This window comes from Enoplosus armatus, chromosome 22, assembly GCF_043641665.1.
Source record: "Enoplosus armatus isolate fEnoArm2 chromosome 22, fEnoArm2.hap1, whole genome shotgun sequence".
Taxonomy (NCBI): domain Eukaryota; kingdom Metazoa; phylum Chordata; class Actinopteri; order Centrarchiformes; family Enoplosidae; genus Enoplosus; species Enoplosus armatus.
The window spans coordinates 4,335,213-4,359,797 of record NC_092201.1 but is presented as its reverse complement, the minus strand read 5'-3'; the positions used below and the strand labels follow the sequence as shown (position 1 = coordinate 4,359,797).

Sequence of the window (24,585 nt, the reverse complement as noted above, 5' to 3'; positions counted from 1 at the left end):
CTCCCCCAGGTAAAGCAGGTTCAGGCCCTGCGGCAGGTTAAAGAGCGGCTGCAGGCAGAGAACCGGGCCCTGGCCCGCGTGTTGGCAAAGCTCTCGCAGTCCGCCTGCAGCCAGCTGCCCACCGTCGACCTCTAAGCCACGTCCGTCTGTCCACCACCATCTCCTTCTCCTCCTCCTTCTCCTCTTCTTCTTCCTCACCTTCCCCCTTCCCAACCCCATTCTTCTCATGCTCCATTCGTGCTCTGCCCGCACCCATAGACAGGCAGGTGCCAAGCCGCCCAACCATCACTGGTTTTGTAAACTCCCTTTTCCACCCCCCTCTGCCTCCCCAGAGCTTTTGGTTTTCAGATTGGGGAGGGTGTCTTTATTTTTTTTTTAGTCTTTAATCAGGACACTCTCCTTATACAGTACTGAATGATTCCTCAACTTCCAGCTTATGAAAACATCCTAAATATGTCAAATTGACTGACACATTTATAAAGGGTGGAGAAAAGGCTCAGGTAAGTGTCATTTAAAGCCCGGCGGTGTCTAAATTTACTCCAAAGCTGAAGTATTGTCAAGCACTGTAAAGGAAAGTGTCCTCTTTGTAGTTTTTAGCTGTGATGCTTCCATCAGAGGGAGCTCAGGTGTTCGGTTTGGCTTGTTCTGGCTTCTTTGCATGAAGTGGCTTCCTGGGTTTTTTTTTGGTTTTTTTGTTTTTTGGCATCAACTTTTTTCAGGGTGAAACTTCTTTTTTCTCCCCCCCCCCCTCTTTACTCACCAAATTTTTAATTTGACAGATGACATCAACAAATATCAAAGTCAGCCGCATGCACTGACTGCAGGTTTATTTGGACTCAGGTTTAGCGTCGTGCCTGATGATATCAAGTATATTTAAACTAGCAGTTGATCGTCATCTGTAATCAATAAATGAAAGTTTGTTTTTTTTAAGGGGACTGAAATCTCTCGTTGGAGTCTTCTGCCTCTGTTCATCTTTTTAAACAACATTAGCTTACATAGTAATATCTGGGATCATCTGGTGGAATTTAAGACATGCTGCTACCCTAATAGGTGAATTTCAAAGGAGGGTCTTAATGCTTTTATTGGAATTTTGTTCAGTGTTATACAGCAATCTGACAAATTTAAGTTCACCAAATCATGTCTTAACACGTCTGCAATCAGACAAAGTCTATATAAGAACATGAACATGTTTTCTGCCTATGAGGCATTATAGAGCATTACCTTGGATACTATGGAACCCAGCAGGTGTCATCAGGGGGGAAAATATATCCTGCTCTTGCTTAGATTAATAATTGCTGTGCACAAATTAACAGAACATAACATTAAACAATCGTGTTTTAACAGATGGTTTCATCTTATCTTAATATGCTTAAGTCTTAATGTGGTTAAATAATCTAAATCTGAAGTATATGCTTGTTTCTTAATCAAAGTGGCTCATTTAGATTAGTTTGTCCGTGGCTTAACAACACAGTGGCATACAGTATGTGCACCTAACTAATAGTGTCGAGGGCAAAGGTAATGAATGTGATAACCTAATCGTATTTATGTGATGGAATTAATTCAGTATCCGAAGACGATATGAAAACACAGCTGCTAACCGACCGCTAACACTCAACTAGCCACATCAACCTCATCCTTATTTCCTTATTTGTACAAAAAAAAAAAAACTGAATGAGTTCCCCCGACACCTGCCGGGCTCTGAAGGATACCAAACAAATAAAAAAAGTGACTTTTTTTTTGGTCTCTGCTGTGTATTTTTGTGGCTGCCGGTGAGCAGCCGTTCAGACTCTGCATGGCTTTTTCAGGATCTTTGGCCTGTGGTGTGCCCGCTTTTACTTCTCTCTCTCCTGACTTGGAACAAGGATATGATTTTCTTGTTTGTTTTTTTTTATAAAAAGGAGAAAACAAAACATGAGAGATGCTGTGTGACTCCCAAGATTGCTTACACAGGCTGCAATTAACAATTTGTAAAACTGGCCTGACTGGTTTAACAGCGCCATGTGTCTGTCGAGACTCGTCTAAGCCTTCTCTCTGTGTCTCTTCCTCCCCTCCCTGTTTCCTTTTTTCTTCCCTTTCAGATGCTCCCAGACTTGAAAGCAGACAACCAGAGACTAAAGGACGAGAACGGAGCACTCATTCGAGTCATTAGCAAGCTTTCCAAGTAGAACAGACCCCCCCGCCCCGTCTTCTGCACCCTCTAGTCCCCCATGGCAGTGACTAATGGAATTGCACATTTAGATATTAATTGCAACAGACATCAGAGACAAGACTCCTTTTTTTCTTTTTCTCCTCCCGACTCTTTATCTCCCTTTTTGCTCCTCCACCACCACCACCACCGCAGCATCCATCCATCCATCCATCTCACCCCTGCGCCACCTCCTCGACTAAAATCCACCTCGATTGTGTGGCTGCTGTCCCGATAGAACCACTGAGTTTACAGAGCAAAAAGGAGAAGGGGTTGTGTGATCAGCATGTAAAAGCATTGTGGGCGGGGAAGCCTGAAAACTATTTAACCAATAAGCCTTAGTTGTACATAAAGAGAAAAAGAAAAAACACTTGCATCGATCTCTTCTCTCTCTCTCTCTCTCGGCTATCACTGAAGAACAGATATTATCCACCACCTGATTTTATTTGTGCCACGATCTCTGGTGTAATTTTTCTTTTTTGTTTCCTCTCCCTGTGTAAGTGTTGTGTGCTGTGCAGTTTCCTCCTAAAGTGCCACTTCTGCCCCCTCCCCCCATATCAGCTCCTTGTGGCCTCCCCTAAGTTTTTTTTGTTTTTTTTTTTCTTCTCCCACACACAGATCACCAATGCACACACACACACACACACACACACACACACACACACACACACACACACACACACACACACACACACACACACACACACACTCTCCCACCATCTCCCATTTTTGTACCTCCTTTGTGTCTTCCTCCAAGAGGGAAACATTTTTGAATTCTCGCTTTAGCGAAACGAGGCGGACCTGGTGGAATTTAAGCTTTCACTGTATGTGCAATATGCATTTCTTCTTTTTTTTTTAATGCTTTAATGATGAGTCCATCACAAGTAGGATTTTTCACTCTTCCACCGCTTCCATCGCTCACCCTCCTCCTCCTCTTTTTTTTTTTTTTTTTTGTTTTAAGTTTGTAGTGTAGTCGGTTTATACTCTGTATTTCTCACTTTGTTTTAGCAGGTACTGAGTGATGCTGTATATACCTGTATGTATTTGTTTGAGACCAGCACATGGCATGCGTTTATGGTTCCCGTCTGTTACTATTAAAAGTATACAAATTCCAGAGGACAAAAAGGTGTGTTTTAATTATTTTTCTTTTATAGTCTAAAGACATTGGATACAGTGCAGTAGAGCCTCGGCTGGCGGTGTTCAGTGCTTTTTTTTTTTTCTTTTTTCCAGTTTAAAATAAGTGTTCACATAATTGTGAGATAAAAAGAAAAATAATCGCTTCACTACATTTCACTTTCATTGTATTCAGTATCTTGGAAGAGTGCTGTTAATTTTGTTTCCAATTTTTTTAAAGCTGTAGTATTATAGCCAAGGTGTTGTCACTACACTAAAAAAAAAGAAAAAAAAAAGATTATCTTAGGTATCGCTAACCCAGTCCTTTTTACGATGTCTACATGCACTGTCGATGCCATGTGAGGAGTCTTGATGTCAGGTTAAAGCAAATCGCCACCATCAAATATTTCATGCATCTGAAAACATTTTATGCATTTCAGTGGCCTTTTAAGGATATTTTAGTAAAAGAAGTAAAACAAAAAACAAACAAAAAATAACACAAAAAAAAGTCACTGCAGATGGACTGATGACCATCTACTCTGGTTTAGACTTTTTGTTTTTTTTCTTTTTGTTTTTTTTCCCGTCATCTTGTAAAATAGGTGTGTGGCTTAATACATGCAAGCTGTGCTGTGACTACCAACCACTGAAGAGTTCATTAAAAATAAACTTGTACATTGTAAAGTTCCCACGTCTGATTATTTTCTTCATGTATTCAAATTGATTTCATTCGGTTTATGTAAATGGTCTGAATCTGAAAGGGTTATTTGTATTTGTTGTTTGTATTTTAGAATTTTGATTAGTGATTGTTTTGGTTTGGTCTCGGGTTGGTTTAAGGTGCCGTTTTGTTTCTAGGATTAAATATTTTACACTATACTATTAAGAAGGTTTATTCAGGATTTTATAACCACATTTTAATTTTAATTTTGTGGCATATTTTGCCGTACCTGTCTTGTTGACGTTTGTCTGAAAAAGATTTTTTTAATCTCAATGAGGCTTTTCTGATCAGATAAATGTTGAACAGCAACGTCTTTTTATAGAAACCAACGTCCCGGTTACTCTGGAGAATCAAACCTCATTGCGAATTGTTTTTATTGGGACTATTTCTTTGGTAGAAAGTAGTTCCGGTTGAGACGGTGAAGTTTTAGGATTATTCAGAGCAACTGGGACGCTGAAAAAGTTGGTGTTGAATGTGATTGATGTGATCCATGTTTAAGCGCCACAAACGAAGGTACGACACCTCCATTGTACTGAGGCAGCTGTAGACATTTTAGATGCAGATATATCAAGAATCTAAGCACATAAAATCAAAACTACCTGCAAACTAGGTGTAAAAGAGAAAATATCTTGTAAGAGTGGAGAGCCTTTTCACTGCTGCTACGCTCCATCATACCAGTAGATGGTGCACAGCTTTGCAAAAACTCAGTCAGATGCACTTGTGGAGGGACTTTTCTTTTTTTTTTTTTTCTTGCAGTTCTGATCAGGGCAATGTCAGCACTTTTGTTTAATTTAACTAATCCTTACGCTTAATTGCAAACATAACACTGGATACTGAAACACTTCTGCATCCACATAAACTAGACATGCAGAGTTTGGAGTCATGAGCTGCACATTACAATGTTAAACGTCTTTACTTCCTAGATCTTGAATCAGCAGACCGTCTCAACCATCCTGCTTCTCCGGTATCATCCCAGATGGCCGTGGATTTGAAACAAAGTGCAGCCCAGAGTTAGATAACACGCACTCACAAGCATAAAGCCCCAGGGAATAAGACAGATTCCTCTTCTATGTGATTTATATGACAGCGATTGTGGAACCAAACTTTACTGTGAGCTCTAAGTTTGCATGTATTGTCAATAATAGCTCACTGGGTGTGACTTGCTGTTTCGACCCGTGATGAGGGGCTCCAATCTTTAGATTAAGAGTCTGGGATTAGCGCTCGTATCGGCCACAATAAAGAGTCATGCGAAAGTGTCTGGTTTTTCTGTTTTCCATTGCCTCAGCGCTTGGTTCCGAAGTCTGGTTTGTGTCTGTGCTGTGACACGGACATGCTTCCTCAACCTCAATCTCAGGCAGAATGTCTTCATCAGGACCTTCGAGACAGATTCCTGGCCTTAAAAAGTGCCCCCGTGAAATTATAGTAACAAGTGGTTTGAATTAATGCTGCCTTTTCATGTCGTTCGTCTGGCTCAAAGGCAAAGAGGACAGCATGAAGCTATTAGTTTCTGTCATTAAAGCGAGGGATACCTCAATGTGTGCATCCTGATGTTAAACCTGCATCTGCTGTAGATGACAGATGTTCAGTTGCAGGCATTTGAACTTTGAACCAGATTAATACAATGTGGGTCTGCTGATCTTTGGACCAAACGTAATAATTTGCAGAGTTTCTCCACAGCTGTAAATGAATCCTGCTCAGTATTTTAACAAGATTAAGAGTCTACTCAAGCTCAACTCAACCCCATCCGACACATTAGGGATGAACTGGAAGCCCGACTGTGAGCCAGGCCTTATCACCCAACATCAGCACCCACCTCACTAATGCTCTGGAGCAAATCCCTGCAGCCAGGCTCCAAAATATGGTGGAAAACCTGAAACCAGGAGGCTGTTACAGCAGCAGATTAATGCCCATGGTTTTGGAAGGAGATGTGAAATGAATGAGTGTCCACATAGTCTTAACCGCAGAAAAATGGTCAGCAGAAATATAAAGTACAGTATAAAACATGGCCAAGTGTGACCCGTAGTGAGTCTCAGCCACAGCGTTAGAGACCTAAAACAAATGTCTCATGATTTCTGGCTGGTCTCTTTGATTCCTGACAGCAAGTTCCACCACGAGATGACGTGCTGCGCTTTTCTAGGTTGGAAACTATCCATAAAGAAGGAATTAGATCTTGGCAACTGCTGTCACACACAGAGACGCTCACACTCCTCTCTACTCGTTTTATTTTTCCGCCATTGGCCTAATCTCCCTCTCTTCTCTGCCGTAAAAGTGCAGCAAGCCAAACAAACCTCCTCCCCAACTGCAATTTTAAACCCCACAACACACACTAGACTTTGACACACTGGATGAGCAAAAACCCCCTCAGCGTCGAGGACAAACAGCAGCGGGGTTTCTCTCCGATGACAAACAATGACAAATCGAGGCGTCCTGATGAAGTGACAGCTCGAGTCTGTCACCGCAACAAAGACAAACACACTCGGTTAGAGGAGAGCGGTGGATTGGTGTGGATAAATCTAGAAAAGAGGATATAAGAGACGTCTCTTACTCTGACAGTGGTGTCACCGGCTGCATTTAAAGGACACTGTAATGTATCATGGGGACATTCAAGAGGTTATACAAGCAGAGGACAGATAACTGCAGTGCCAAATGATAAATTAATGACTCAAACAGGCGGCTGACAGAGAATTAATCAACAATTATGACCAGCTAAGTTGGTTATGAAGGTGAAACTGGTTCAGTTTTGGTTCAGGACAAAACAAAACACAAAACAAGCAACTGGTAGACGTTACCATGGCTTCCAGGAATTTACAATGGGCCTTTTTCATTCGTTTTTATCAATATATAGATTAAACAGCCATAAGGAGAAGCTGGTGAATATGAGATCCTCCGCTCAATATTGTTCAGGAAAATTACTCAATGAAAAATGCAATCAGAAATATGTGCTTCAGTATGACATTATTATGATAAAAACTAAGTGACTCAACTAAGCTGATCTGCCCACAGAGGGCTGCACTGCAAAAAAAAATCATGTAGATTGAATCGACAGGTATTTTAAACACTGGACAACAACAAAATCTAATGTTTTCTGCTGCTAAAGGTTTATTTACATCAGTATTTTTCTTTAATGTCAGTGCCATTGCAGTTTCGTCTGTGTTAAGATTGTCTAGAAATCAGAAGCCGTTTCAGGACACAAGTGAAGGAAAGTAACTACATTTCAGAATTTAGAAGACTTTTTTTTTGCAGTGTGTGCAGCCGACTCAGCAACACAAAGCTAGGGGAAGAGGTTGGCACGGTGACCCACCCAGTCACCCGCCATCACGCCATCATCGTCAACAGATGGCACCCTGCAGATGGCACTGGGACAGTTCTGGGAGCCGTTGGAGGCCACAGAGGGGATAACCGGCAAACGTGGGAGCCGGACAGATGACTGGATCTGTAGAATAAAGAGGGACCTTCAACACCACCAGGACCATGAGGGCTGTGAGGCAGCAAAGTAACACGTTGGCTTTTTTGCTAAATCAATGTGAATGTCACTCCCTGATAGATCCCCACTACCTACCAAACCTTGAAAAATGACTCTCACACTCTCTCTTTTTTTATAGGAAGTGTGTCACCTAAAGCCCCCCGTTGTCCCTCTACTTAACTTCCTTCCTGCTGTTGACCATGTGACTCACAGTCATGTACACAGAGGAGGGTTATACCACAGCAGGCTTGTGACAGGAAGCTCAACAGTTCAAATCCAGGATCAGCAGGGAAGATGAACACAATCCTGTATATGCTCTCCTTGCATCACAAAAAACGCCTTTCGGTTACACTAGACCGCTCCCAGATAGTGATGTCAGCTGTTGTATATACACCTGGTGGTTTCTGAGGGGCTAAACAAGGTCTGAGTACAGCCTCAGAGAGCCACCAGCATGAATATGGACTCTGAGATGGCCATTGCTATTTAGTCAAGGAGTTAAAATTAGCAAAAGAAACTGAAATGGACCCTGAAGAAATATTATGCTGCTCAGCATCCCCTCCCTTCATAGATAAAGACATTTGGGGAAATACACTTAGCTGCCTTCTTGCCTCACTCTCATGTTAGTTAGCTTAGCTTAGCATAAAGACTGGAAACAGCTAGCCCGGCTAACAAATGTCACCAATTAACACGAGAATGTATCAATCATGTCAACTAACTCTCAGGAAGAATACAATTCAGCTTATTTCCCAAAATGTTACCTTAAAGAAACTCCTGCATTTCATTTCCAAAAGAAACCTTTCTGGTGGCTTTATCACAACTGTAACGAGGTTAAAAATGTAAGCATAACGTTGTGAACTCATAGCCAGCTGAAGTATCTGTTCTTCTAAGTGAAGAAAGATAATCATGTTATTTACCTGCATAGCCATCAAAATCTGATGCCGCTAACATGTTTAAAAACATGATCTCCCAATCTATCTCTGCAGCAGAATCCATAATATTCTTATCCTGACTGCAGTGGAGGGTATCTGCAGACCCGCTGGCTTAGGAGAAACATTTCTTGAATACTTACTTACTCTTGAATAAACAATTTCATGGGGGAGTGAGCTCGGAGTGTCGGCTCCTCGCTGCAAAATTACCCACCTAATAGCTTTTGACTGAAACATTACTGTCAAACAAATGAAAAGAAGAGTGGCCTTTACACGGTGCTGTGTTTAATATAAATTTCAGGTTACTTGCAATGCATTTTTCCATGATATGGCCATTCATTGAAAACACTATAAAGCTTTCAGAGAGGGTGTTGGATACTTTGAATAAACATTGAATAAGCACACTTCTTTGGGAATCCATTACTGGAATGTTAAACAGGATTTAGTTAAAAAGCAGCGTTTGTGTTGGCATGGACGGAAACACTCAGAGACAACCCTTGTGCCCCCTCAATCTTTTTTTTTCCTCCTCAAGAGCAGACAGAAATATGCTAAATATGCAGCAGTGTGACCTGAGTCCATAGATCAGGGTTATTTTTAGGAGAGATGCCTCATTCTCTTGCTCCACCCAAGTTTTCTCATTATCTGTAACAGGGTTGGCGCGTGCACAGATAATAATGGCTGAATGCCTGGTCTCCCACCCACCAATGTGTGTTCATATTTTTAGACCTGTACGGTGAATAACATGAGTCCATTAGCACTCATTAACAGCCTCCCTTCATATATTTGGGGAAACAGTAACACATCAATGATAAACTCGCCTGAAAGTCAGTGCACCCGAGGGAGCAAGCTATACGCACACAAATCTAACACCATGAGGCTCGTACCCTTCAGCACAGTTAGCTTATAGTGCTGTTATCCTTTCATGAAATTAGGTTTCTGACAGTAAGCACCTATAGCAGGTTTAAATCACAGCGTGGGGAGAAACCTGCTCGTACAGTGACGTAATGGCAGAATGCACAAGGACTGAATATCACAAGAATGCCGTGCAGAGTTATTACAATGGCGCTTTGCAACGGCACGCGGCAACGACTTGCTGCATGTTAGATTCATTATATTTCCTCAAAGCTGGGGTCGTTACACAGGAGAGCTGCAGATGCTGACTATGTGACTGTTTTTTTTAGAAACAGAGCTGAAAAGAGACTCTGTATGTTGGTGAATTGTTTTGTTTCGGAGCTTTCCGTCCTATCACACAGTCTTCCTCAGCAGGTGGAGTTTGCTCAGTTGTCATTGAAATGCAGATGTTTTTCTGATCACTGATCACATTCCTGACCTCTGACTGTCAGGGTCCCTCATATCCTCTGAGAAGGCTCCTCTGACCAGTGCTGCACACGAAAACAAACTAAAAACCAACCAGTGCTGGAATGTATTTAAACAGTACAGTTACTTGAATACAAATTTCAGGTACTTACAAGTACTTTACTTGAGTATTTCTATTTCATGCTACTTGCTGTTGTTACAGTTTAAATGCATACAAATTACATACATTTCTAAAATATGATTCATTGTATTTAGATTAAACTACCCAACACTATATAAAATTGTATGTATATATATGTATATATATACATATATATACATACATACATGTATATATGTATAGTAGTATTGCTTATGTAAAGAATACTTACTGACAACATTCATAGAACAAAGTAAATAAAAGACATTAATATGGACCAAATTGGAAACGAACTCAAGTAAAGTCAGTTTCAGTAATAATATAACCTAAAAGAAAACAAGTAAAAAGACAAAATAATAATAATAAAAAGTTAAATCCTGCTCACACGGTCTCTACTAGCAGCAGACTTTCCATTTAACCCATTTTCCTATTTATTCATCATGGTTGGAGGATACTTGTTCATTTTATGTTCATTTTTCATGTAAACAAACATTATTTTTAAGAATAAAATCATATAAGCTTATATAAGAATAATATATCATGTGAAAATGTGTAATGTGAGCAGTCTAGTTCTCTGAGCTTTAATACATATATTACTGTCTTTTTGGCCTGTACAGATACAGTTACGGAAGTATTAAGGTGTGCAGGCGAACTTCCAGTAACACATTTCACATAAGAAGTAAACTTGTCAGTCTTCTTGTATTGTCCTCAACCTTCCCTTCTGCGGGAATCAAGTGTGTACATGAGCATGTGTGACGAGATGAACGAGGAGGCTCTCCTCTGATCAGAGCTGGTTGGATGAGTCATCCGGCACCTAAGGGAGTCAGTCTGTGAGATCTGCGTGGGAGGGCTCAGTCGTTGACAAACGCCTTTCTGCAGATATTCTCAAAGGCTTATTGAAGACTGGAAATCAGTGACATTGTGCTGTCAGTGGAAGTTAGAGTCGTGGAGGTGAACAGAGTCTTTTATAAACACTCACTTGTGGCTGATGGAATAAATTTACCACAGAACTTACTGCTGAAATGCTGCTTTCAAGGTCCTTAAACTTCTACCACACTTTCAGAGTTAAAAAAAAGTCACTCTGGAGGTGGAAAACAGTCAATTTCAGTGTTATTCAAAACATTTCTTAAGAATTCACTCTGAAATAATATCATGTATTTCCATATGACTTTCCCTTAAGAGAAAAAACACAGTTGTGTTTACACTTTACACTTTACAAGGACACCACTCACCATGTTGGGCTGCTAATAACTACCATTTTCATGATCAATTAATCTCTCTTTTGTTTATATTACTCATTCATCCTATAAAGTGTCAAGAATAATAATAACAAATGCCCCTCACACTTTTCAAGGGCCAAAAACATGTGTTAATATACATTATTTTGATCATCTGACACTCAATAATAATAATAATAATAATAATAATAATAATAATAATAATAACAATCCACTAACAAGGTGAAAAGACTGTAATAAAGTGAAATAACTAATAATAAAAATAATACTAATACTAATAATAAAAAACATAGAAATTCACACCAAAACTATAAACTATATTACATGATATGTACTAGAAAAACATGAAATTATTGAAAGATTATAATGATAACATAAAAGTTAAAAAGTACTATAAAATATGATAATATTTGAATTATTGTCTTTATGGTAATTTCACAGAAGTACCATAAAATATCTTTTAAAAGTACCATAAATCGCCTTAGACAAAGTACAAGCCTCTAAGGGAACATTAAAGGACTATTACATTTGCTTTATTTTTCCGGCTGAGCCCCGTAGTTGCTTCGGCTTCAGTCGGAAGTGTTCGGGTGTTGTCGGACTCACCCGGTGTGCCAGAGGGCAGAGCGAGCGCAACGGCTCTCAGCGCTCGAGACAAGCGCCATTCATGTGAGCGAACCGCGGGCACACCTGGTCGGACCGAAACAGAGCAGTTCAGCGACTGAAACGGCTCCACGCAGGTGAGTTTACACCTGGATTTACACTTCTGCTCTTGTCTCGTCAACTTTTGCACACTTTGAGTGACTTTTAATCGAGAGAAAAATCACCAGAGACACCCCGAGAGTTGCAACTTTTACACATTTAAGCTAGCAGCAAACGTTATTATTAACGTTATGTACGTACACAGTGGCACGACGTAAAAAAAATATATATTTCGGTTTTGAAAAAGAGCCTGAAAATACAGCTTGAAGTTTTGTTTGTCGTGAGGACTGACTTTATTTCCCTCCTACCTGTCAACAGCACCCGGGTTAATCACTTGAGGAATGTGGTGCCATTAGGACGAGAGCCGAGAGCTGAAAGTTTATATCAACTTCAACTTTTAAGTTAACTTTCACCAACTTGAGGAACTTTTATTAAAAAGGGATCATGGCCACAGGCGGATTTAAGTCAAACGCCACGACAGACTTTTTGGAGGAGTGGAAGGCTAAACGGGAGAAAATGAGAGCCAAAATGCTGGGGGACATTGCTGCAGCGACTGGTGCTCCCTTGGGTGCCAGCAACACAAACAGCACCAGCAACAACAGCAGCCGCCACGCCGCTCCACCTGGCACCGAGCTCACCAACAACGGCAACCCGGACCGAAGCGCCTCCGCTGGGAACTGCCTCCCCTCCTCCTACTCGGTGGCTCGGTCCTCCTCCGGCTCGGCTTTAAAGAGACCCGAGGAGGAAACGCACCACCCTGCCCATCCTGCCTCACCCCCAGCCACCCCTGGGAGCAACCTGAAAAAGGCCCCGCCTCAGATGGAGAAGGCTCAGTGCGCTTCCCCGGACTCCAGCCCCATGGCTTGCAATGACAGTGACAAGGAAAGTCCATCGCCCAGCAAGGCCAAGGAGAAGAACAGCAGTGGTCCCAGTGCCAGGAAGGGGAAAGGACAGATCGAGAAGAGGAAGTTGAGGGAAAAGAGGAGATCAACAGGTGTTGTCAGCATACCCTCCAATGAGGTGAGTCAGTCCAGCTTATGTTTAATGTGATGCAACCTGCAGGGAAAACACCTTTTCTTTTGGCTGCCATCTCCACAGAGAGGTCAGTGTAAGATACAGATCAGCTTCACCTCAGCAGTATAGGGGATTATTTATGCTGTAAAGGGATTTGAGTCAGGACTTCACCCTGCTGCCTCAAAGTGGGATGATATGGAGGCCCATGTTGTGATGGAGGTGGCTGTCAAAACTATTACGAAGACCCGGTGACAGCTGTTTTCTATCTTTGCTGCATGAAAAGTCAGAACACCTCAGAAGTTACATTAAGAATCCCTTAGATTTAGCTAATAAATAGAAGAGAATCAAGGTATCAAAGTATGTAATGAGTGGAACATTTTGCTGTTAAACCAACTATTATTTTATTATCCATTATCTATTAATCTGTCAATCGTGTTAATGCTTCAGTTGTTTAGTCTATATATTGTCGCAAGAAAAGGGACCAATTTCCAGAGCCTATTATGATGTCTACAAGTTGCTTGTTTTGTCTAACCATCAGCCCATTTGTACTTGATAAATTACTTAAATTATTATTTTTCTCTGCTGATCTTCTGATCGATTAGTGGACTCATCTCTTAAGCAATAAGTAAAAGTGTCAAAACCATATTACAGACAGCAAACTTAACTGGAAACACCAGAAAAATATAAATATTACACAAAATTAAGATGAGAACATCAAAGATGAACAAAACTGAACTATGAAAAACATTAAAGGAAGTAGTGAAAAGCTTGTATTAAAAACCTAGCCTGTCACCAATGATTAATGTGTCTTTATGTATTAATTTATCCTTCATTTACTAGTACTCTGTCCTGCAGTTTCTTACTTCTTATCAGCTGACGTGTGCAGAGATACTGATACATTTGTGATAAACTAATATCTGCTGAAACGATTGGCCCGATTGATGTATTTGGTCAGGCTCTAATCTGGAACAAAATTAGTGGGTCACATATAATTATGGTCCACATACACCCATCAGTCGGGGCTATAACACCAGTTAAATACATATAAATAGCAAGAAGCTCTGTCTTTTAACCTGTGGCCAAGCAGTGGACCAGCTTTCTATTGATGTCAAGTTGTCCAGATACAGAGGGACTTAAAGGGGTCAGGTCAGGGTTACCTTTTGTGCAAGGTGACAAATTATTGTGAATTATTATGAAAGGTTGTTTCCTAAAGTTTGTTGCATTCTAGTTTTATATATGATGTCCATTTTAGGGTTAGTTTGTACTGCTTTTTTTCCCCTTTTGTAACTTTATACGTTTCCTGGCTGTCGTTCTCTTTAACATCTTGGGACCCATGTTGGAAAAATGTTCTCACTTTAACACATTATCCCGTGTGCTGTAGGTCCATAAATAATTCAAATAAAAGAAAAGCACTTGTTTTCCAAATCTCTCCAAATTCCTTCCATACTTGTGTCTGGTTTAATCGACCCTCTGTGCCGAGGGAAATGTAAGCAGCTCTCAGATGTTGGGGAGGGAGAGAAGGGGGAGGGAGGGGTTGTCGACTGGTGGCGGTGGAGGTGTGCGTGTATTGGAAGGCGGTGTTGGGGCGTTCGTCGTCATTCAGTTGAAATCATGTCACACTCTAGCTCAATTCCTGTGGTTCAGACACATGCAGGAACTCTGATAAGAAGTCGTGCCAGCCAACAAGCTCTCTTGGCCAGCACTGTGATTATGTACCCTCACACACACTCTTAAAAAGCACTCAAATTATATGAAATTTGTTGGAATGTTCATTAATGTGATGGTGGTGTGATGCCTTTAGAAGTGCTCCATAACCACCCTGCTTCCCGTATCCCCTTCTCTTATTTGATTGCCCCCCTCCCCCAGAGCTCGGTGGCCTCGGGGCAGCCCAACTTGGAGTTTGACCAGTTTGCCAGTTGGCGCTCCGCATCCTGTTATTAGGTGCTCAGCAGTGCCGAGCAAAGCCGTTTGAAAGCTGGTCACATGCCAGGCGGTAAATGCTGGGCTTCAGCACTCCGGGCTGTGCCAGATATGTTAGATGGAGCCCATAGGCAGCTGATTCTGTAGTAAAGTGGGCAAAGGGACTATTAGTGGGGGAGGGGGTGAGCTGATTTGTGTGAGCGAGGCAGAGAGAGAGAACTGGAAGTCTCTGATCCCAATTGGAGTGCTGTTGTCTTTGTACAGTTTGTAGAAATGTCCACCAGTATCCCAGTTATGATCCTAATATGCTAGTTGGAGTACTCTGATAGATGGGTAGATTTGAGTTACGTGACAGTCCTCAAAAGTAAAGATATTATGATATGCTGAAAAGAAAGTGAAAGTCTGACACTGGTAACTATCAGATCAAGTGTTTTTTTGGCCCCGATCCGAGTCCTTTAATGTTGGGTGTCTTCTGACTCAGAGTCTGATAGGATACTTACTGAAATGTTGTTTTAATATGTATGCGGCACATTGAAATAACAGCTGTAGACAACTAAATGTTGTACACGCTACTTGATCCAAATACTGAAGGTCCTGGTTCAAAACTATAAAGTTCATCAATATATGAATGAAACTTAACTATCTTCAACTCTGAGATTTGATTGTTTGGCAACACCTCTCACTTCACCATTTAAAATGAATGTTTAGCTAACTGTAGCCATTGGCACTAAATAATAGCTCGAATTTTCTAATCCCACATAAATAATAAAAGCTTTATCTCTCACATCTCTTGAACTTAGAGTGTGCAAGCCTGGGAAATCAGAGAGAAACATAAGAACGCTAAAACTGGCAGCACAGCACGTATTTATTCCTTTTGTGAAATGTTTCCCTTTCTCTTCCTGTTGCATATAAAGACGACCAAACTATGCAAATGAAGACTCCCTCACTCAAACTCCCTTTGTGATGTGAATATGAGTGGACAGGTGTGAATAGAGATGCCTGGGATTATCTCCGCGCTCGTTCTGCGCAGCATAATAGCTGTTGAGCGGGATTTCAGAGCATCAGGGGAACCCAATCTTCTGCCTGTTGAGGACATAATGGCCCCATAAAAGCTCCCTGCTTTACTAGAGAAAAGACACTTCTGCACAGCATCAATCAGCGCCACCTCCTGCGCTCCAGGAAGGTGTCTCCTTTCTCTCACCCTGCTCGCTGCCTCAGACTGGAGGGCATTGTTGTTGATGCTGACCTTTGACCTGCTCACGACATCCTTACGCAACAGAGGAATGTGGAAACGAGTGTGTGTGTGTGTGTGGAGGGAGGTTGAGCATCTCTGCGAGGTTCGAGTTCTCTCATCTGAAAATGTTTTGGGTTGTGATGTAAGCATGTTTTTCCCGTAGGACACGCCGCATGCGGTCTCATCGTGATTCATGTCACTCATTGTGCAGCTTTTTACGACCTTAGTCAGTTATGAGGCCGTGCTCAGACTTTCTAGCCAGGGAGTGTGAACTTTGTTTCATGTGGATGGCTGGATCTGCCCCTACAGAGGCTACTGCTGCTGCTGCTGCTGGGGAGCATGCAGCTATTTGTCTGCAGTGTCACTGAAGAGGTCAACAGGTTTAACATGCGATACTGTGCCGAGCGCTCAGGCAGTTAACACTCTGGTGATAAGAGGACACGGCAGACAAGAGGGATCCTTGTTTAGCCTGATCCTCTGGAAATCCAGGGGGTTGTTAATATTTCTTTCTTAAACCTCTTAAACACCCTTGTCCCACTGGTAGGTCAGTCATTGCAAACTCATGCTTTGTAGCCAAACTCTGCTCAAACCTACTGGCCTTTATTTTAGTTCTAGTGGAGATCCTAAAGCTCCCTTTCTTTCAAGATTATGCACAAGACATATGCAGAATATTTCATGGAGTCTTGAGTTTGAAAATGTCACTCACTGTAAACATAATATACAGAGGCTTTAATGAAATGCTGGAACAAGAAGATATAGAATGTGATACTGTCAGACAGCCTGAAAAATGATGACTTTAACAACCTTAAAGCTACTTTTATTCAATGCAACTGAAATTTAAAGCAAGCTTTTATATTATTTTGTCACCTGGCATTTTCAAAATCTTTTACAAAAACGACTGCTTGTTTGAAAATCCTTCTGGTATTTTCTGATTCATGTATATGCCCAATTAGAGCTGAATTTTAATTTAGAAATAGGGCAATGTGACTCGTATCAAATGAGACTCCATGCTTCGTTAAGTTTTGTCGTCATCTCTTCCATCTGCTCCCTTAAAAACGGACTGCTCTGACATTAATCAGCAAATGCCTTAAATTCAAACACCCCTGTCCTTTTTTGTGCCCGAATTTGTTTCTGCTCCATTTTACTCTGTGGTGAAGTTCAGTGAAGGGTGAAGTTGTACTGTATGTTTGGAGAAGGGCCATGCTGAGAGCAGAGTTTGGACAGCATTAGATCCAGTTTTACCCCAAAGCAGCTGCAGAGAATGCATGGTTTATAATATGTGTGAGTAACCACAGATTTCTGTTTTAAGGGGTTTAAAAGTTGTATATTGGTGGGGTTTTTTAATTGTTTTGTTCCACAGTGGTAAGATGTGGTGTGTGCATGATCACAACACGTTCACAATAGTTATTTGTTTATAAAATATAAATAGGCTCTCTATTCACAGGTGCGCAAAAGAATGCAGGAATGTTAATTTGCATGGTGTGGAGCATGTTTCACTTGTTAAAGCCTTCTCCAAAGAAGGGCACATCATCACAGTAAATACCACAGGGATTTAATCATGGACTTAGGTAAGCAAGGAGCTATTTAGGCACGGTGTTTTGTTTCCTTCTTTTCACTTGTTAGTTGAACAACAGGAATGCTAAACTCTTTAATTAAAACACGTGTTTCTCAAAGTGAAGTTTCCCAAGCCAGAAGCACCAGTTTCCCAAGAAGAACATTTTGTCTTGTTGAGTTTGTTGGAACGAACTCTGGATTGTTTACGAGGGAAACTGTCACTGGAAATGTTTCAAACGGGTGACTAATAGAAAAAGAAAAAAGTCCCAGTTGAGCTGCTCTGTGAAATTTAAGGGAATTCCGAAGGAGGAGGAAAGAGGGGAAGAAAGAGGAAGTGTTTCTTGTCTGCTTCTGCGATAAAGTTGTTACCAGCTCGGCGGCCTCTCCATGCACCTGAGGGTCTCTCAGCACTTCATAAAACACACAGCACCCCTGTAATGGGCCGTGGCACGTGGTTTTGTTCAGTTTGTAGGAATGTTGCGTAAACTTCAGTTCCCATTAATGTGACCCCTTACTAGGTGAGCGTCCATTAGGCTGTCAGGTGGCATCAGATCACTGGATTAGAGGCTGTGAGAAGGAAATATTACAGTCTGTGGCCACTAGCTAGTTAACAACTAGCAACTGGGGCGGGGTATCAAACCTCAATACTTTTTTTGGTACTGATCGGCACATAAGGCTTGTTTACGTCTTCTTAAATTTAAACTTTTCTATTTGGCAAGCGTTCACAGCTGCTTGAGTTTTGGCTTCTTTTGTCAAATAAACAAAATTACTTTGTCTACCGTCAGAGATTTTACCATACTGTTTATACAGTGGTAGCTGTCACTTTAATATCTCGGGCATGAAACCCTTTCTGAACTTAGTGTCCAAATGTACAGTATTGGTGTCACAGTAGCATTAGTTGCTTGGTGTTACAGTAGTTTAAGGTGTGTTCAAAGTCAGAACTTCTGTATATGAGGCACAACTTCTTCTCCCTTCTGTTTGATATTTACTGTTGGGGTTTTGCTGTTATTTGCACACAAAGTTCAAAGTCTCTTCTATCCAGGTCACTGCTCTTTAGTTATGGCAGTTCAGGAACTTTGTGGAGCAGACTGTAGATTATTACTGAAGAACATTGCCCCCCCCCTGCACGGCATGCACAAGAACGCACAGTCATGCAAAACCTGCACTGCCCCGAGCACCGACGTCGCATGCACACATCTCGTGAAGAAGTGAGACCGAGCTTGCCTGTTCGCCTGCAGGCAGACTCGCTCTCTCCACTCTCTTCCCTTAATACAGCTCAACAGTTACAGGCTCCCAGATCTCAGTGAGCTTTATCCCCAAACTCTGGTCAACTGAGGGTAATATAGTCAACTTCTTCAGCATGGACGACCACTGAAGCTGTTGGTGGAAGCAGTGAGACATTACTCACCTCCCTGCTACTGCTTGAGTGACATGATTGCTGTTTTTGTTGCTAGTCTTTAACAGCTGAGTGTGTCCATATCCAGGACATACAAGTTTGTCATCAAATTCTGAAATAAGCCCCTAAATAGGGCAGAAATCATTGATCCTGTGGAAGTTGCATCAGTCCGAGGTTTTAAAGGCTGAATAAACTGGTTAAACCTAGTGTGCCACATAACCCTTGTACATATTTAACTAAATCCACTTTGACTGTTTTCTCTGCAGGCGCAAAGCAATGTCAGAGTGAATAGCCTTGTCCTCGTCTGACCCTGGATTCAGGCCATTGTTTTACACTGGGTTCAAGTCAAACCATCTTCACTTTTACACCTTTTTATTAAAGTTAATTTACACATTTTTTCTGTTGTCCCTTTCACGTATTTTCCTCCTCATTTCCAGCATTCATGCTGAGAACATTAACACGATCTGGTGTGTGTTGTGGTAACTGACATGCAGCTTATAGAAATGTGCTGTTTGGGATTTTTAATCCTAATAGTTTATGGAGGCATGCGGAGATGAGTGATAATCGGTTTCATGCTTCTGCTTTTTGGAAATAAGTCCTCCACCCGTTGTGTGGCTGTTGGGGAACTTTCTGTACTTAGCTTAGCTGCCAGGCGTCTTGCTAGTTTGACAGCACGCAGACACACAAACACACACGGCAGGGGGTGTTAAGAAAGAGTCGTGGATTAGAGGACTGTGTGAGTGTACATTGTGATGTTGTGTGTCTGTAATGTGTAACCTATTTGTCGGACATTCCTGTGTGTTTGCTGACGACTGGGGAATTTGTGAGTCAGCCCTAATCAGGCCACTCTGCATGATTAGGCATTTGGGAGCCTGTCGGTTTGTATTCATTAAAGTAGAATTACTTAGAGACCCCAGTCTCCATTTTCCCACTATTCTATTTTAAATTCTGGTACACATTTGGTACGTCTTCTGAGCACTGTCGTCTGTACTCCGCAGGGGAGGGATTCAGATTTTTGAACAAGGACGTTTTGAAGCGAGACTTTGTAACTTTTGAAATAAGAAATAACTTCCTCAAATGACATGAGAGAGAAATGAGAAAGTTCTTTGATTGTATGGCTCATGCTTGTGCTACTGTTAAACTACCTTTTAAGCATGTCACAGATAATTATAAAGATTATAAAGATGTTTGAAGGTGCATCATAGTTTGTGAGCACATCATATGTTTTGAAACAGGTGAAAATGTTCCCTTTGCCACAAATGTCACATCAGTAAACCACTAACAAGATCTATCATCATTTTACGGTGCTTAAAAATGGCACCATTTTATGTTATTATTCGACTTTCAATTACAGCATCACAACTGGGCCAGTTGTATTTAATGTCAGTTCAATGTTGATTCTTCCCAGCTGGGACTTTAGGTGTGCAAGCAGGTAAAAAACAGTAACCATAGACGGTAAACACAGACACATAATAAAAACGGTGTTTTACGTCACCACAAAGGCAGCCCCCATTTAGAAGGCAATGAGATTCTGCATATTAAAAAACACTAAAACTTTGAACCCAGAGTGTTTTTTTTTTAAAGCAGATTGTGAGCCAAAGAACTGAATCGAAGTCTAACGTCTACTGATCTTAGTTCCAGTCCAGTTAGACTAGATGGATTTATGGATTCAGGTCAGTCAGTTTTAAAAAGATGGAAGATATTTTAAACATCAGTTATCCATTCAAAATCAGATCGTTGCTGTCGGAGATCTCATGTTTGACGCAGCCACAGCCCTCTGCTCACTCTGCCGTTTTATTCCATGAGGGACAATAAGCCTCAGTTATATTTGTATGAGTGAATGCACACCAACAGACTGATTTTGTCTGCAGTCTAACAGGTTTCACGCACTGCCTCTGTGTGTTATGTCACCATGGATCTCAAACTGTTTTCTCCTGACAAGCGTCACTCTTATCAGACAAGTGGCTTTACACGTGTAACCCAACCTGCACTTCAGGAATGGTAAACAAACACCATTTTTACTCCTATTTCAGTTAAGAGGGAAAGTGAAAGACTCAGACGGAGGAATGTTGGCTGAACGGGATGATGTGTTTGCGTCTCGCCAGTGTTTTGTTTGGCGATTTTACTTCTCATTTCTTACCAATGGAGAGGACAAACACAAACTAAAATGCAAGAAGAAAACATTTCAATATTGAATTTCTATGGTGCTCTTGGCACATGTGTTGTCCTTGAATGGAAAGGATTTATTAGAACAAGAGATATGAGGATTTATGTGGTAGTTTAGGCCAATGTGAAAATATTTTCAACACCAGTGGGCTGATTTAATTTTCCACTTGAGACGGACTGAATATTAGATAGATGTACAGGATTTTCCCCCCATGGCTGTTTGAAAAATTGCACCACAGAAAGTCGCACTTCAAAAGGACGCAGTATTGGAAACACAGCTCAGTGAAACAGCCCAGGAATGCAGTTGAACCCTTGAAATCGAATAAATATGTGGCTCTAAACTGCCAAACACACGAAGCCTTGATCTTCCCAACAAAGGGGCCTGAAACTTGCTTCAGTTGAGACCTGGCCTACCTGTCATCAAACTCTGTTGTGTAATACAATCGTTGAGTAAGTGTATATTTATTTCCTTTTGTGATACCATTTCTACAATTTTCAGCACTGCTTTATTTATCCCTACAAGGGAAAATGTATGTGGCAGCTCACAATATTGGACAACACACAACAAACTAGGAAACAAAGCAAAAAAACAACTAAAAAGACATTTAAAAGCTGTATAAGATTGCCTCTAGTGCCATCAGAAAACATTAATACACTTTTATGAAGTAAAGGGAACATTTAATGAATGAGGCATTTACATTTACTTTTACATTGTGGAATTAAATACAGAAGGCAGCAAGTTCTGGAAACACCACCTGTGTTTTATAGTATTACATCATTTATATGGAGAAAACCTGACAACCGTTAAATGTACTGGCAAGTGTGAGGGTAGTATATTCTGTCAAAGCATTTCCATTTCCAGCATGTGGTGAGAAACACATCGCCTAGAACCTGTTGTACTTCCTGTTCTTATCATGATTTGACCGACACATCTCCTCTGTTGCAAGCATTTAGAATAACCAAACTGAATGCAGGTCTACTGGCAGCGAAAGCACAGATTGATCAAAGATTGGATTGATCATAGTCAAGAAATCTCCCTTTTTTTACACAATGTATCTTGCATGATAACCTTTTTTTCCCCATATTATTGTGTTTCACATTATATTTCAACATGGAGCAGGTTTTACAGAGTCTCATTTATCAGATACAGTATCACAACATTTTATTTGAGTGTTCATCTAATTTTGAAATAATATGAACCATATAGTTCCCTCAAAGAGTCGCACACTGGAACAAAAACGTAGTGTCCATAGATTGTAAACTACATTCAGCTAAAGATCCCACAACAAACCTCTTCACCATCTGCTCCTGAGAGTTCAGTGGCTCATTACACCTGTTAGTGCTGACGCAAAGTGATGGTTTATAAGTGTCCAGAATCTTAATTAACTGCTGAGTTCACTACTGGGTGTGTATGATGTAGAGAGTAGAAGATAAGTGAACACGAGGGTGTGATTTGAGCCACAGCTTATCCGTGATTTATAGCCACACTTACGTTATGACGCCGTGAGACTGACATCTGGTCACCTCAAGTTACATTGAGATATGAAGATGTAAAGTAAACATGGTGCTCTAGCAACATGTAGACAAATAAAACAATGAGCAGTGCCAAGTTGTCAGTCTTGACATTGTTGGCACACCCTGTTATTGGACACACGTACAGTACAATGCAAAGAGTGTCAGGACAATGGCATGTTCTTCATTGCTTTGCCAGCGTACAGCAGCACGCTCAATTTAAGATGAAGCAATAATAAGTCACATAGAGAAGGGCGTTTGAGGGTGTTCACATCTATGTTGGGTCAACAGTGTAGGACTCAAATACCTTTTTATATAATAGTCCCACAGGCAACCATAGAGTTCTTTTAAATTACATTTTAAATGACAATGAACGCTCTTGACTGGCTAAATCAGTCAGCTGACCTAGTATCGTGGCTGTCTTGTAGCTAAGACCAAACCAGACTTTCAGTGACTCTTTGTCCTTTTTTGTTTTTAACTAAGTCTTATACTCAAGTACTCAACTGCAAGTTTGTGCCACAGTGTCAACCTGACTGGTGTCAGACCTGCCAAACAACAACAAACAGACAAGATCCGCATCACTTCTCTGCCTTTCCGCCTTCCTCAAATGATGATGCCAGCATGGATCATCAGAAGCTCACCGTGTCTTGTTTGACTCATATTAACCTTTCGTGTTGCTGCACATGTTGTTGTAATGACTTCCCTGATCTGTAGGTGTTAACCTCACCTTGATAATGAGGTCATCAATGGTCATTGCCCCAGAATGTCCTTGACATTGTTGGCAACCCCTTTTCAAACAAACAGTGTTAGAGTTTAGGCATGCAGACAGGGTTGCAGACAGACAGACATGATAATAAATAATACATCTTGTTTTTATTTTTCAAAGTGATCAATATTGCAGCTGAAAATATCTATTGCCACTGTTCTCTGTTCTACAAGCGTGCTCTTTGCCCTTACACTGATGGCTTCTGTATGCATTAAATTCATTTTAGATGCCTGTCATGATCAGAAAGGAAGGTCAAGGCACAGAGCAGGAACTAGACACTGATTTGTGTTTACTCTGATCCTTGACCTTCACACATTGGCCCAATCAGCACTAATTTTTGCTGTTATCAGGCTGATTATTAGTTGTGATGATTCAAGGATCACAAATATTCAAATGTTAGAAAAACAACACAAATTCCAGCCCATATCTTTTTAAGGTGCTGTATTTAAACCGCTAAGTATCAACATATCTGCTTTGGCTTTCCGGTACGTTCTCAGTAATTGAGAAGAGGTGACACAAACACGAGCAGCTCCTCAGATCGGCAATGTATTGGAAGAAAATAAATACAAGACTTTCGGTGCAGTGCAGACAGAGCATGTAATTTCCTCCATGTTTGTTTCCTCAGGGGTCTGTCCACTCACCCCTTTAAATTTGCATCTTACACGTTTTGCGTTATAAACTGCATGAAAGCCATTTTTTAACAACAAAAACTGCATAAAATCAGGGCGACATTTTTGAATTTTATGCAGTTTTTCTCTTTTACTTGATAGCACAATGTTGCATAATTGATCCTGCAGCTTGTTGGTTTTTATCTGTTGCTGTCTGGCCATGAAACTGTGTCCAAACCCATAAGTGAAAGTTGAATAGTCAGATGTAGAGGCCTTCATGCTCAGAGAAAGAGAAGCTGAGTAGTAATTTTCAGCATATCGGTGTCTTGTATCCCCCTCTCCTCTGTGGGTATTAACCTTTGCCTGTGGCGCTGACGGCCTCCTAAAAGATTCATAGCCAATGAAACTTCTCAGTTCAGCGTGACAGATTGAATTTTCGTCTCAAACCTCCCCGGTTGATTGTGTGCTTTTCTTACTACCATGTGTCATGAATCCCCCCCTTTTCACCACCAGTTCCTTATTTGTATTTTTGTCTGGTCTTTTTCTTTCTGTATTTCATCTTTCTTCTTGTATTTGGCCTGTGGATGTATTTGGTTTATTTTCCTTTTTCCATTTGTTCT

At 41.0% G+C, this 24,585-nt stretch overlaps 2 protein-coding genes across 2 annotated transcripts in view; both read left to right on the top strand.

Moving 5' to 3' along the window:
• ppp1r12a (protein phosphatase 1, regulatory subunit 12A) overlaps nucleotides 1-3,982 on the top strand; it is a 47,663-nt gene extending 43,681 nt beyond the window's left edge. The window contains exon 26 of the mRNA XM_070928612.1: nucleotides 2,079-3,982. Coding sequence (XP_070784713.1) covers nucleotides 2,079-2,165 — 87 coding nt within the window. The 3' untranslated portion in view covers nucleotides 2,166-3,982. The remainder of the gene's footprint in view (nucleotides 1-2,078) is intronic.
• A 7,769-nt stretch (nucleotides 3,983-11,751) lies between these two features.
• Nucleotides 11,752-24,585, top strand: part of pawr (PRKC, apoptosis, WT1, regulator) — a 55,490-nt gene continuing 42,656 nt past the window's right edge. Inside the window, exons 1-2 of the mRNA XM_070928945.1 lie at nucleotides 11,752-11,833; nucleotides 12,114-12,815. Of these exons, the coding sequence (XP_070785046.1) occupies nucleotides 12,240-12,815 (576 nt within the window). The 5' untranslated portion in view covers nucleotides 11,752-11,833; nucleotides 12,114-12,239. The remainder of the gene's footprint in view (nucleotides 11,834-12,113; nucleotides 12,816-24,585) is intronic.